The 14,479-nt window shown below is 36.8% G+C and overlaps 1 protein-coding gene across 2 annotated transcripts; it reads left to right on the top strand.

The window, feature by feature from the left end:
* The first annotated feature begins 1,281 nt into the window (after window positions 1–1,281).
* cpo (carboxypeptidase O) lies at window positions 1,282–13,177 on the top strand. Of its 2 annotated transcripts, XM_053615994.1 has the most exons (10): window positions 1,282–1,350; window positions 8,393–8,477; window positions 8,671–8,731; window positions 9,361–9,462; window positions 9,683–9,787; window positions 9,896–10,012; window positions 10,823–10,916; window positions 11,371–11,573; window positions 11,697–11,781; window positions 12,335–13,177. In XM_053615994.1, exons 2-10 carry the CDS (start codon window positions 8,422–8,424, stop codon window positions 12,598–12,600), a joined length of 1,089 nt encoding a protein of 362 aa, XP_053471969.1. In that variant the 5' UTR covers window positions 1,282–1,350; window positions 8,393–8,421; the 3' UTR covers window positions 12,601–13,177. The 2 variants fall into 2 exon arrangements, with proteins under 2 accessions (XP_053471969.1, XP_053471970.1); XM_053615995.1 differs by lacking the exon at window positions 1,282–1,350 and having other exon boundaries at window positions 8,363–8,477.
* Window positions 13,178–14,479: the final 1,302 nt, after the last annotated feature.

Below are 14,479 nucleotides of genomic sequence, written 5' to 3'. Positions count from 1 at the left end.
TGTCCAGAGCACATTATTCCAAAAGGCCTGGTTTTTAGTAGCAAACTGTAGTCTTGCTCTAATGTTCTTTTTACAATAGACAGCAAAGGCTTTTTCCTGGAACGCCTCACATGCAGGTCAAATTTGTGCAATCTCTTTCTGATTGTAGAAGCATGCACTTTGACACCAACAGTTGCAAGACTTAGTAGCAGATCCTGTGTTGAAATTTTGGGGTTTATGGAGACTTTTTTTTGCATCAGACGGTCTGCTCTTGGGCTGAATTTGCTGGGACGGCCAGTCCAGGACAAATTGGCAGTCGTTTGAAATCTGCGCCACTTGTAGATGATTTTCCTTACAGTGGAATGAGGTATTTTAAATAATTTGGAGATCTTTTTAAATCCCTTGCCAGACCCATAGGCATCCACAACCTTTTTCTGAAGGCCTTATAGAACTCTTTAGATCTTGGCATGATGACACCACACACCTCAATAGTAAAGGGAAAACCAGACACTAAATTTGAGAGGGGTATAAATAAGACAGGTTCCACCTGCACTCCATGAGCAGGTTCTAATCACTGGCACCCAATCTTCAACACCTGATTCTAATTTTATGGATTTGAATGTTCTCATATTCCCAGGACCTCATATATCCAGGGTCCCATTTTCCCATTACATACCCAACGTGCCACATATTCTCAGGACCTTACATATACAAGGTCCCTTATTCCTCTGACCTCATATATCCACTGTCTCCTTTTTCCCATACCTTATATATCCAGGGTCCCATTTTCCCCAGACCTTATATATCCAGGGTCCTATTTTCCCAGAACCTTATATACATTTTTATCTTTTTTAAACAAGCCTCAGTTTCCAGGGCCATAAATGTCCACTGCAGCCAAGTAAATAAATAAATCTCTGAAGTTATGGATTAGTTACAGCACTTGGAAGACAGATTTTAAATGGTCTTTTGTGGTATGACCTCTGATGACTCCATGATCTCAATTTAGGAACCCATTCATAAGTTTCTTTAATGTATCATATTGAGCAAACGTAGAGCCCTGGGAATTTAGACATATAATATGTGTATGTAGCTACAGTACTTGTACCTACCTGTGCCAGCTGCCTCTATCTCTGATTATCTCTGTTTAGATCTGCTGTCTTTCAGCAGCTGAAGTTTGTCTGAGGGGAAAATCTGTTTTTCTTAAAGGCTACTTCAGTATCTTTCACGAAAACCTTTGAACACACACACACACACACACACACACACACACACACACACACACACACACACACACTGAAGACACACATATTTACCATGTTTCAGTTCTAAAAGTACAGGCATATACTAAGGTTTAAGAAGCATCAACAACAGGTAAGCTAATAAACAATGTTAGCAACAGAATTATATGCTCATTGGCTTTAGTATTTGATGTGAAGTTTGATAGATTATGGTCTCTTCGCTAGCTAGGTTATTAGCTACTAATCTTGATTCACTCTAGTATGAGTGCTATAATTTCACAGTGAGTTGGCATAAACTGCACGTGTGATGAAAGACAAGGCCTGATTTACAATGCTGTGTTTTTGTGGTTGTGGAAAAAAAAAACCTCACTGTAGGAGGACGAATGTCCAATTTGGCAGCATTTCACACCCACTGTTGCTTGTTAATATCTGCCAATTAGCAAAAAATAGCATAGGACAGAAAATAAACATGTTGATGATAATCTAATAGCATGCATGAGTAGGTTTTTTTTTTTTTTTTTTTTTTAATGTTTATTTTTTATTTTTTAGCCATGACTGAATGTTAGAAAAGTCTACAGGGTGTGAGTTCACTTTGGCTAAGCTAAACATATTTTGCTGAAAAAATAGAATGTTGTTGCAGGGAACAACAAAATAATGAAATAAAAAACTCCTTAGAGACTGTGGTCTTGTGTGTACATGCATTCATGCACGTAATGGAATATTTTAATGTCCAGTCAAATATATCCAATATGACTCCTACAACTCTTGCTAATTCTAACCATTTGCTAATTCTCCTCATGTCCAGTGGGAGTTCGCCCACAACACTTGCTAATACTGGAACATCAGTGCAACATGTTCTTTCATGATTGTGAAAGAACCATGAAGAAAACTTTTAGCACAAGCCTAGCCTTATTATTGTCCGGCACTGGAAACACAACGTTGGGAAGATAATCTTCAGGAAACAGTGTGAGGAAGATAAATACTCTGCCTGTCATTTCAACAAGAGCCATAAAATTCATAAAACTAGCATATGCTTTGCTACTGCACATGATTAGACTAGCTTTTTTTTAATTACATTTTTCAGTAAAAAAGGATTGCCAGATTGTACCAACTATATCCCAACTGACTACAAACCATCTCTAACTATGCCTGAATTACAGCAACTAAATATCAATTAGCACAAGGTTCTTTATTGTCATGCCAAAATGATTAATAATATTACAGTCTGGCAACCTTGACCGCACTCTTTAGGTGCATAATGGACCCAGAAGCCATTGCAAGAAGACATTTATATATGTTAGCTAATGTTGTGGGTGTGGTAGTGTGGTGAGGTAGAAGTTTGCACAAAAGACAGACATTCTAACATGGCCACACTGAGTCATCACAGGAAAACTGGAAGCATTGATAACATCTGTCCTCACAGAGATAATACAGATGTGCAATGTTGCTGCGTCTTGGCAAGCTTATTGGATGTAAAAAAAAAAAAAAAAAAAAAAAGGATTATTAAGCTTTTCATTCTTTGTTTTTTAATGTTGAAGCTGTACAACTAGGCAACTCTGGATTTCTAGTGGAAAATAATTTTTCGTACAAAATAAACATAGTGCATTCGTGTGCTTTGGTGAACCAAATTCCTGTTACATGACTAGACAAATGAAAAGAGGAAAAGGTGAAAAATGGTGAGTTTATTTCAAAAGATCACTGATCCCTGGAGAGCTAATTGCATCTGCGAATTATCCTGTTTGCTGCTAAACGCTTTTTCCGGCCGTTTGGAACAAAATCACAATAATCGCTCTCATAGCACTTACAGTATCTCACAAAAGTGAGTACACCCTTCAAATTTTTGTAAATATTTGATTATATCTTTTCATGTGACAACACTGAAGAAATGACACTTTGCTACAATGTAAAGTAGTGAGTGTACAGCTGGTATAACAGTGTAAATTTGCTGTAGAAAGTAGAAAACTCATACTTTATTGACTGTTGAAGCTGTAAGCAGCCATGTTGTTATGATGTCATATGCTGAACTTCGAATTGAGAAACCCTTCCTGAGTTTTCATTGTTAGGGGGCATTTTTTTCATTGATTTTTCCCAAGTCAAGTAAAAATTTAATGAAAATTACTGTAACATTGTCATTCACAAGGCTCCACCAGGGGCAAACTGGCGTTCTTGAACACCGGAAGTTTTCCCAGTGGGCCAATGGACAAAGTGGGCCAGCCCGCTGCTATGGAAATATATTATATAATGTTTCTGTTTTTGTTTGCCTGTTTTACAAATATGACTTGATATCAGTTCAGTGCTACTTCAAATAAATCTGTTTAAATAGCATTTATATTTCTGTATTGTGTTATATTTTTTTATGCTAGTAAGCGGTATTAAAAATTGGTCTAACCATCAATGAGCTGGTGTGTTATGATGTGGTATGTTGTGGGCTGGGCCGCTCTGGGCCAAAAAGTCCAGGGCCACTTTTTGGTCCCAGACAGCTCCTGGGCCCCACACTAATGACACCGTAACAATTCTCGCAGTTGGTCTCTTGCATCTGTACCCTTTGGCATGCCAAAGTTCTTTCAACAACCTTTTACATTTTAGATGATACCCACCAAATTCCATGAGATTCCAAAAAGGCAAAAATTAGGTCAACATCAGCCGTAATTTCTTCTTTCAAACACTAACATTTGGGATACAGCCAGATTAGTGACTGATTTTATGGACACTGCATTGACTTTAGCAGCAAGCTTTATTGTGGCTAGACGACATTTGACTAGGCGACATTTTTCTAAGGTCATGTTGGAATGTTTGTTCAGAACCCATTGTTTACTCCTGTGGAGATATGTATCATGCTTGGAGAACTTCTGATAGCATGTCTGCACTTTTAGATGCATTGCTTGAACACGCCAGGCTTTCTGTATTCATCTACAATCTGATAAAATCTCTCTGGAACCGCAGGAAGTCCTTAGAACAATGACCCGTATGAATCCATGCAGCCTACAAAAAAAAGACGTAGCTGTAACATAAATAAAGACCAGAAAAAAAATCTGCTATTTACATTTGTTTTTTTTTTTTTTGTTTTTTTTTGGATCAGACGCTTTTATTCTGAATGATACTTTTGCAATCATATCATTTGGAAACTTTCTCAAGCACCCAATAGGAGAGGAGGAGACCCTCGACTGCTGAGCTAGAACGTATGCATTTAACATTTTTAAATTAGTGCTGTAAGTGAATACGAGAATCTTGGTTCGGACAGTTCTGTGTGGTACCCTCATGAGTTCTGTGGTTTGTATTTCTGGGGGAACCTTTAAAAAGTTAAAACACAGGGTTTCTGAAAAGATTGAAGGCTGTCTATATGTCTTTATGTCTATCTGTCTGTCTGTCTATCCGTCTGTCTGTCAGCCTGTTCCACCTGGCTGTCCATTTGTCTGTCCCACTGTCGGTTTGTTCATCTATCTGTCTGTCTGTAAGATTCCACCTACGAAATGACCTGTTCCACCAATCTATTCATCTGACTTCCTGTCATCTTGCCTGTTCCTTCGTCTGCCTGTCTGTCCATCTATCTATCCATCTGTCTGTCCGTCCATCTGTCTATCCATCTGTCTGTCTGTCCATCTGTCTATCATTCTGTTACCTTTTCCACCTCTGTCCATCTGTCTGTTCCTCTGTCAGTCTGTAACATTCCACCAATGAAATTACCTGTTCCACCCGTCTGTCCACCTGTCCGTCTGTCTATTCAACAGCCCGTTCCTCTGTCTGTCTGAGCATCCATCTGTTCCTCAGCCTGTCTGCCCATCTGTCTGTCTGCCTGTTTGTCCAACAGTCTGTTCCTCGGTCTGTCTGTCTGACCATCTGTCTATCACTTGTTTACCTCTTCCACTTAGCTGTCCATTTGTTTGACAGTCAGTTCCTCGTCCTGTTAATCTGTTCATCTGTCTATTCCTCTATCTGTCTGTCTGTCCATCTGTTTGTTTATACTACTGTTTGTCCATCTGTCTCTCTGTCTGTAACTTTCTTCGTACAGTTTTACCTGTTCCATTGGTCTGTCAGTCTCTCTGTCCAATTATCTGTCTGTCTAGAACCCAGACGGATTATCAGACAGCATACGTTACTAATTATAGTTCTTTACAGCCCATGTCAGTGTTCCTGCAGTAAAAGCTGTTGCATGAGTATTGCTGTGAGGAGTGATAACACGGTGGTGTTACATCACATCTGACGTGTTTTGTTTACAGCATTTACAGCGTTGAGTAACATGTTCGGTATTCACAGGCCAAGGCTTTAAATCCTGTTACATGCTAGGACTCAAAGCAAAAATTACCTTAAGTGCTTCTCTTGGCAGATGAGCGTGGAAGGAACATTTTACTCAGTTTGTGTGTGTGTGTGTGTGTGTGTGTGTGTGTGTGATTTAGTAAAAGTATCTTTGCAACTTTTAAGCTAATAAAAATGTGAAAAACAAAACAGGGTAATTTTATTAGGAACAGCCTTTCATTATTTTTAATCATTATTTATTGAACACAATATTGAGAAAGCATCTCACACATAATATATTATTTCTTATACTGTTTTATTGTCTTGTTCTTGAGGAGCAAAACTGCCTGTATCTCCAGATGTCAGTCTGTCTGTCCATTCGTTTGTCTGCCAGTCTGTCCCTTTGTTTGTTTGTGTGTCTGTCTGTCCACCCATTTGTCTGTTTGTTATTTTGTCTATCTGCTATTCATCTGTCCATTTGTCTGTTTTCCCATTTGTCTCTTGGTCCATTTGTTTGTCTGTCGTCCGTTTCTCTGTCTGCCCATCGACATGTCTGTCTCTCCCTTGTCTTTCTTTTAGACCATCTGTCTGTTTGCTTCTCTCTCTGTCCATTTGTATGTCTGTCTTGTTGTCTGTTTGTCCATTTGTCTGTCTGTCTGTCCTTTTGTCTGCCTGTCTGTCTGTCCATTTGTCTGTCTGTCTGTCTGTCCATTTTTCTGGTCATCTGTCTGCCCCTTTATCTGTCTGTCTGTCAATTTGTCTGTCTGTCAGCCCATTTGTCTGTCTGCCCATTTGTCTTTCTGTCTGCCTGTCCTTTTGTCTGTCTGTCTGTATTTTTGACTGTTTGTCCATCCATTTGTCTGGTTTTCTGTTTGTTCATTTGTTTGTCTGTCTGTGTACTACATGTTTTATTGCCTTATTCTTGATGACCAAACTTGCAAACTCTTCTGAACTGAGTGACTTTATCTCAAGTGAGAGAGCGAGCTGCGGTTTCCTGTTTGTGCAACTGGGATGAAAATTATTATAAGATATGGAGTTGTGTTGAATTACAACATTCAATTACACTATTTTGATTAATTCAGTTTAAATTAAGTTCACATTAAATGAAAGTATTTTACTAAATATTTGGAATATAGGTTCGTACCTACACTGTGTGTGTGTGTGTGTGTGTACGTGCTCAGAATGCCACAAGGTCAGAGGTCAGCGCAGTTCCAGAGATCCCCCCCCCCTCTCTCTCTCTCTTTCTCGCTCTTTCTCCCTCTCTCTCTCTCACTCTCTTTCCTGATGACTCAGAGCAACAAGTGAAGACATAAACATTTGACATCCGGCACCTGGAGTCCAACGAGGAAACACACCCAACCCCCCCCCCCCCCCACCCCCACACACATTTTGTAGAGTATGTGTAGAACATTGGGAACAAATTAACATTATCTTTCTTGCTACTTGTGATGAAAAGAATAATTTATTTACTAGTGTCATGGAAATAATAATTTATTAGTTATAATAGTACCATGTATTATTTTGACATTACATAGAAAAATAACAATACATTTCTTTAAAAGGCATAAATAAAGAGTTAAAAACGTTCCAGTATTTTTCTTTTGCTCTGTGCCTCGTTGTAAACTCAAAAATGTAAACACCTTTAGGAAAATAAGTCCAGAGTAGTGGCGGGAGTTCCGGATCTTTTCAGTGAGCCGGATCATTTCACTCAGCTCAGCAATAAGAGTCAACTCTTTCGGCTCATTGCAATATTGTCCTAAACTGGACAAAAACTTGTAATATTTTTAACTATGAAATCAAGCCAAATACATGATGACGTGGGGAATATATTTCCTACATCTACTAAAGTAATAAAAATAATAAAAAACGAAGAAAAACGGCACATATAAGCGAGTCGGCTCTATTAGCGATCAGCTAAATGAGTCTACTCAAAGAACCGACTCTTCACGAACGATACATAACTGTACTCTTGTTTGAATATTTTCCTCAGGTTCTGGAGTTGGAACTGAACAATGCCTCCACCTGCTGGTTAATAAAGGAAATGCAAGAATGTCGGATCCATTTTGTGTAAAATAAATATTCATTAGGTGTAAATTTCAGTGATAACGAGCTTAAAACATTATTTCAGATGTACTGGTATATAAATACAGACATGTTCAATCATTTTTGTCAGCCTTCTGGCTACCTTTAACAAACCGGACAGGATTTCTGAATGGAAAATTCATCATTGTCACTGCTAATGCTAGCTAGTGAACCTGACAGGATTTCCTACTCCTAACACTAGCAATCGAGCTAATGTGCGCTAACCTGTCAGGATTTCTCACACAATCCTTATATTTATTAATGTTTATAATCCTGACTGCTAATGCAAGGTAGATACTCAAACTCCTCAGTGCTAGTGCTTACCAGTTACAATTAGCTACAATAAGCTAATGTGGCTAGATTTCTCAGAGGATTTTAATAAATGTTATTCATTAGTCATCTTCACTTTCCAGATAGCTAACAAAAGATAACCTGACAGGATTTCTGAAAGGAATTTTAAAGTTATATTCCTAAATGTTAATCTTCTAATACGTCTAATGCTACCCAGCTTGGATAACAAGTCTTCTGAAAGGATATTCAAGTCTACTAGCACTAGCCAGCTAGCTACTAATTAACTCATAAAAAAAATAAAAATAAATAAAATTCCATTCAGTACCAATAAAATACCATGTTGCATGTACGTCAAATGTTTATCAGTGTGTGACGGAATGACTAGGAGTGTACAAGCTAATTATTTTCCATGTGATACTGTACTCCTGATTAAATTGCTTGTTCCTCGTTGTCTTTACAAGTATAAGCAAATGATTCAACTTTATGGTCTTCAGCTTAATCATTGACTATAGAGTCTTTATCAGATGAGAAACAACTAAAGAGGCACTTATTACAGCCAGCTCTATCAGTAACTGTGTGCAGATTCCTAGGGTTCAACATGTTGGGGTCGGTTTTCTCCGTACTGCTCGTTTTAACCCTGCAAACCCATGACAGGTAATTTTTCAACATTATCATGGTCTAATACAATAAACAGATGTGTAATAGCGCTGAATCCACTAAATATACCTTTGCCTGATTGACTACATTTGTGGGAATGGGGAACTTGCGTACACTTTATTTTTGTTCATTTGGTCCAAGCATAATTCATCAAGAACATATTAATTCTTTATATATTTTAATGTTCCAGGTCAGTGGAGGGTCTGGAGCAGCGGGCGTATGACTACACCAAGTACCACACCATGGATGAGGTCATACATACATACATACATACATATATACATACATACATACATTTATTAATTCCTTTAAACATTTCTACATTCATTAAATTTCTAATTTTATTATTTAATTGATCTACTCAGCATACCATAATTAACATTTATTTGTTCGTCTGGTTTTATTTGTACTAAAATAAACATATTAAATTATATACAATAGATAGAGAGATATTTCTGTTGATTTATTTATTGTTTCAATATAATTTGAATATTTACATAAATAATAATGTTTTTTAAAATATATATTTCCTTTTTTCAAATTCATTTGTAAATGTCATTTTCCTTTTCTTAATGAACATTTGATGTGGTTATTTATTTAAGTTATTTATTGAGTTAATTATTCTAGTTATAAGTAATCTGTTTATCTATCTATCTATCATTTATTTCAATAATTGGTTAAGTATTCAGTTGATATTGATTGATTTGAGGTATTTCATCCATTAAACAGCAAATTAAATTATTTAAATTGCTGGTCAATGGATTATTTACCTTGCTCGTTCACCCATGTTTACACAATTTTTTTTCTTTCTTTCTGCGTACTGGTCGGTTGATTTGTTCATGCGTTTATTCAAATTAATGGCCTATTTGTTTGCTCACAGATCTTGCAGTGGATGTGGACGATGGAGAAGGATCATCCTGACGTGGTTACCAGCGTCATCTACGGAACCACGTATGAAAAGAGGAACATCACACTGCTGAAGGTAGTTTCGGTGTGAAGCTGTGAGAAATTTACTCTGTGATAACCGTCTCATCTGAAATGACAGGTTTGGTATGTTGTGATATCTGATTATAAGATCACACCTTATGATAAGTTGCAAAGACGTTATTCCTGGCGTAAAATCATATGGCTAAATGGTCGCAAGTCTGTTTTTGTACTGAATTTCTGATATGCTGATGAGTGTGTGCTTGTGTGTGACGCAGATTGGTCTGAACAGTACCAAGCCGAAGAAGATAATCTGGATGGACTGTGGGATTCACGCTCGAGAATGGATCGCTCCGGCTTTCTGCCAGCACTTTGTGAAGGAGGTGGGGCATGACTACATGTTCATAACTTATTAGTTCATACCATACCATCTAAAACTGTTTCTTACATTACAGTGGTTTGTTTTCTTCATTTTTTAAAAATTGAAACAGATCCTGGGCTCCTACAAAACAGACTCAAAGATCAGCGAGATGTTGAAAAATTTGGACTTCTACATCACACCAGTGCTGAACATGGACGGATATTTGTACTCGTGGAAAGACAACACGGTGAATTTACAGTCGCATAGAATACAGTACATCTATAAACTTAAATAACCATTCAAATATATAAGTGTTAGGAATCATTCATATAAATATATAATATCAGAAAATATTCAAATACAAATAATTGTTAGATTTTTTTTTACTATTTACATTTTTTACTTTTTAAAGTGAATTTTCTAATACAGTAAACAAACAAAGACATATCTAATAAATAATCATAAAATGCAAAATTATGATATTTTCTTTTTCTTTTTTTAATCTTCAAATTGGAGCAGTAAACAGTAAGCAGTAATCAGGCTAATGCATTACCAAGCATTTTAATCAAGGCTGCTGTTATTACTTTTCTCAAAGGCAGCAATAAAGTTTTATCTAAACAGTATATAATCTAAAACACTCATATCTTCAAATGACAAAGTACAAATGAACAAGAATTCTTGTCGGGGTATTGCACCTTATTTGAGCTTTATCAGACATAATCATAATCATCAATAAGCACAGACCAAATTGAATGAATAAATATTATTAAAAGCTTTAATAAAGGCTAAGCATTATTAGAGTAAAATTTTATATATATATATATATATATATATATATATATATATATATATATATATATACACACACACACACACACACACACACATATATATATATATATATATATATATATATATATATATATATATATATATATAATGGGAGTAAATGTTATAGATAATTATTAGAATAAATGTTTACCATAGCCCATAGCCATAGTTTCTAATTATCATCAACAATTCTTATTTCTTATTTTGCGTGTGCTGTGTTATTCAGACGCGATTATGGAGGAAAACAAGGTCACCTGGGTCTGAAAACTGCACGTGTTTTGGCACGGATCTCAACCGCAACTTCTATGCTAACTGGGGAAGTAAGTCATTATTTAAATAAAAAAAATATTTAATACTACTAATAATTCATTTTTATTATAGTGCCTTATTCACCTTATAGTTGCATTAGAATAAAAAAATTTTTATTAATAAAGCTAAAAACTAATACATACCCAGGCCACGCCTCCTTCACTGTGACTAACAGACACACAGGCCACACCTCCTTCACGCTAACAGACACACAGGCCACACCTCCTTCATGCTAACAGACACACAGGCCACACCTCCTTCACTATAATAGACACACAGGCCATGCCTCCTTCATTGTGACTAACAGACACACAAGCCACACCTCCTTCAGTGTGACTAACAGACACACAGGCCACCCCTCCTTCACTATAACAAACATACAGGCCACGCCTCCTTCACTATGACTAACAGACACACAGGCCACACCTCCTTCATCAGATCTTCATGTCATTGTGATTTGCACAGTGGTGGGAATTTCCAGAAACTGCTGCTCGGAGATCTATAATGGAAAGTCTCCTCTTTCGGAGCCTGAGGCCCAGGCAGTGACGGACTTCCTAAGCACCAATCGCGACAACATCCTATGCTTCCTCACCATCCATTCGTACGGCCAGCTGATCCTGCTGCCTTACGGGCACCCCAACATCACCGCCCCCAATCAAGACGAGCTGGTGAGAGCCGCCATTTTCCTTCTCACCATATCACATGGTAGCATTAAAGAAATCTGATAAGACTCAGAGTTTGCTAAAAGTCTTGCATTTTACCAACTAAACTGCAATTGTGTGTGTGTGTAGATGAAAGTGGGTCTGGCTGCAGCAGAGGCCATTAAAGCTGTTCACGGTATGAGCTACACAGTGGGAACGCCTCCTGATGTGCTGTGTGAGTTTGACACCTTTTCCTTTTCCCCCCACAACATTAACATGATTTAACTCCAGGGATTCAATACAACGAGATATATATATATATTTTTGCATCCTTAGAATTCTTACAAACATTTAACGAGACTTTGGTTGGGATAAGAATTATTTATACTGTTATTATTTTCTAATCTATTTATTTATTTATTTATTTATTTATTTCCCCAATGTATTTTATTATTTTATTTTAGATACATGTGTTTAGAATTATTTTTTAATTTTTTTTATTTAAAAAAGAAGATTTTTCTTTAGTTATTAGTTATTTTCCTGTATTTAGTTCTTTTTTAATCTCCCCTATAATTTTATTTTTATTTTATTTAGCTTTATTTTTATAAAAAGTTTTAACTTTTTAGATTTTAAATGATTTATTTATTTTCAATTCTTATCTTATTTTCTGACAAGTTTTTTTTTAATGTTATGATTTATGTTTAATTAAAAAAAATTAAATAGTTTAAACAGTTGGGAAAATAAAAGTCATGATTTTTTTGACAGCATATTTTCCATATATTTCTCAGACCCCAATTCGGGCTCGTCCCGTGACTTTGCACGTCTCATCGGCATACCGTTCTCCTTCACGTTTGAGCTCCGTGATAAGGGAGAGCACGGCTTCAAGCTGCCGGAGGACCAGATCCAGCCCACGTGTGAGGAGGCGTATCAGGGTGCATTGTCCATCATCACGTACGTCCACGATAAATCCTACGTCCGTGCGGCGGCTACGAGCATTGCAGCTACACTGTGGAGCGTTGTCATGGCTGTGTGGCTCTCTAGCGCCACCGTCTGACCTCGTACCTGAACTGTAATCAATCACATAGGTTAAATAACCTGGTTTATTCTATTATTATCTCCCCAGTTACTCCAAAATGGCTGTCATTACTCAGATATTATAAACAACACTCTGGACATACAGTGTTGATGGTGCAATTTTGTCTGAAAAATTAAAATTTTTAGAGACCTGTGTGAATTTTGACTTTTTTTTCTGATAATAATATTAACACATGACATTTGGAAAATATCCATCCATCCATCCATCCATCCATCTTCTACCGCTTACTCCTTCTTCAGGGTCGCGGGGGAACCTGGAGCCTATCCCAGGGAACATCGGGCACAGGGCGGGGTACACCCTGGACAGGGTGCCAGTCCATCGCAGGGCACAATCACATACACACTCACACACCCATTCATACACTATGAACACTTTAGACACGCCAATCAGCCTCATTTGGAAAATATTTTCCATAATAATCACAAAGTAATTAAAGCTCTTGTAATAATATTCTATGTTAAAATGATCACAGTAAACATTACAGGGTTTTGTAATATTCTCTAATGATGATTTATACCTTCCATAAAAATGACCAGTGACTGATTTTAGTCTAATTTCATGCTTGTTTAAAATTATTTAAAGCATACTCCTGGAATCTGGCAGTGTTGGTATCTAGACAGGCCAATATTGCACTAAGGTACAACAATTCACTTAATTAAACACAACAAAATATATCCCGGAAGTGTAACTGAAGCAAGTGCATCCTCGAACCATTAAAACAATTAGATATTGATGAAATCATGTTTAATGGGATACGTAGGCCAAGTCCTATTATGGCAATGCAGTATTTTTTTTAAAGGAGGCATCTTAACTATTTTTCAAAATGTCATGAGCTTTACGAGTCCTGATTGTTAGCCTGGAAAAAAAACAACAACAACAACTTAACCACCACAAATACACCACAACAATACCCAGATGGTTTGCTGAAGGCTGTAACATGAAACTTGTCCCCTGGAAACTTCATGCCGTCCTCAAGTGGGCAGCATTTAGACAAAAATCAAAGACCTGACGTTCTAGAATATCTAAAAGAATAGATATAATATGTAATCTACAAAAACAAACAAAGAAAACAAAATAATCAGAAAAGGAAGAACACAAATAATTTAAACCAGATAAACTAAAGAAAGAAATGAAGACAGAAAGAAAGAATATATAATATATAAAACATACATTGAAGACATTTGGGTTTGAGATCAAAAGATGAATATGAGACGATTTATCTAGATGTTTATCTAGACGTGCTAAACAACTTAAAACATGGCACATTTTTTTTGAACCCACCCATTTTTTCAAGTGATCAAACAGACAGATGTTTCTTACTGCCCATGTTTAAAAAAAAAAAAAAATTAATAGCTCTGAATGTCTACTCTTGGTTTCCTACATTTCACATGTGAGGACTGCATTTGTTGTCTATGTGTGAAAAGAGGAAAAATCTATCAGAGCCATTGCACAAGCATTGGGCATAGCCAGTACAACTATTTGGAATGTCGTGTAAAAGAAACAAACCACTGGTGTGCTAACAACCAGGTATCTAACAAGGTTTTGATGACAAACATTGTGAAGAAAAACATAAAAACAACAGTTGGGGACATCACCAACAGCCTCCACAGGGCAGGAGTGAAGGTATTACAATCCACCATTTGAAGAAGACTTAGAGAGCAGAAATAAAGAGGTCATACCACAAGATGCAAACTAGTCATCAGCAATAAAAATCAGAAAGCCAGATTGGAATTCGCAAAAAGAAATGCAGAGATGAGCAACAAATATTCTGGAACATCTAGCAAAGTGATGGAACTGTGGAGAAAGACAGGATCTGTTCATGGTCCAAAAATGGTGG

This window comes from Ictalurus furcatus, chromosome 26 (assembly GCF_023375685.1).
Source record: "Ictalurus furcatus strain D&B chromosome 26, Billie_1.0, whole genome shotgun sequence".
NCBI lineage: Eukaryota > Metazoa > Chordata > Actinopteri > Siluriformes > Ictaluridae > Ictalurus > Ictalurus furcatus.
Note: the sequence above shows the minus strand (reverse complement) of the source record. Positions and strands in the feature narration are given on the sequence as shown.

What these genes read in the sequence shown, in the direction of transcription:
- cpo (XM_053615994.1), top strand. Translation starts at nt 8,422, where the DNA reads ATGTTGGGGTCGGTTTTCTCCGTACTGCTCGTTTTAACCCTGCAAACC. An exon ending in ACCCTGCAAACCCATGACAG is followed by an intron (nt 8,478 to 8,670) that starts GTAATTTTTCAA and finishes TTAATGTTCCAG; the next exon opens with GTCAGTGGAGGGTCTGGAGC. An exon ending in ACTCGTGGAAAGACAACACG is followed by an intron (nt 10,013 to 10,822) that starts GTGAATTTACAG and finishes TGTGTTATTCAG; the next exon opens with ACGCGATTATGGAGGAAAAC.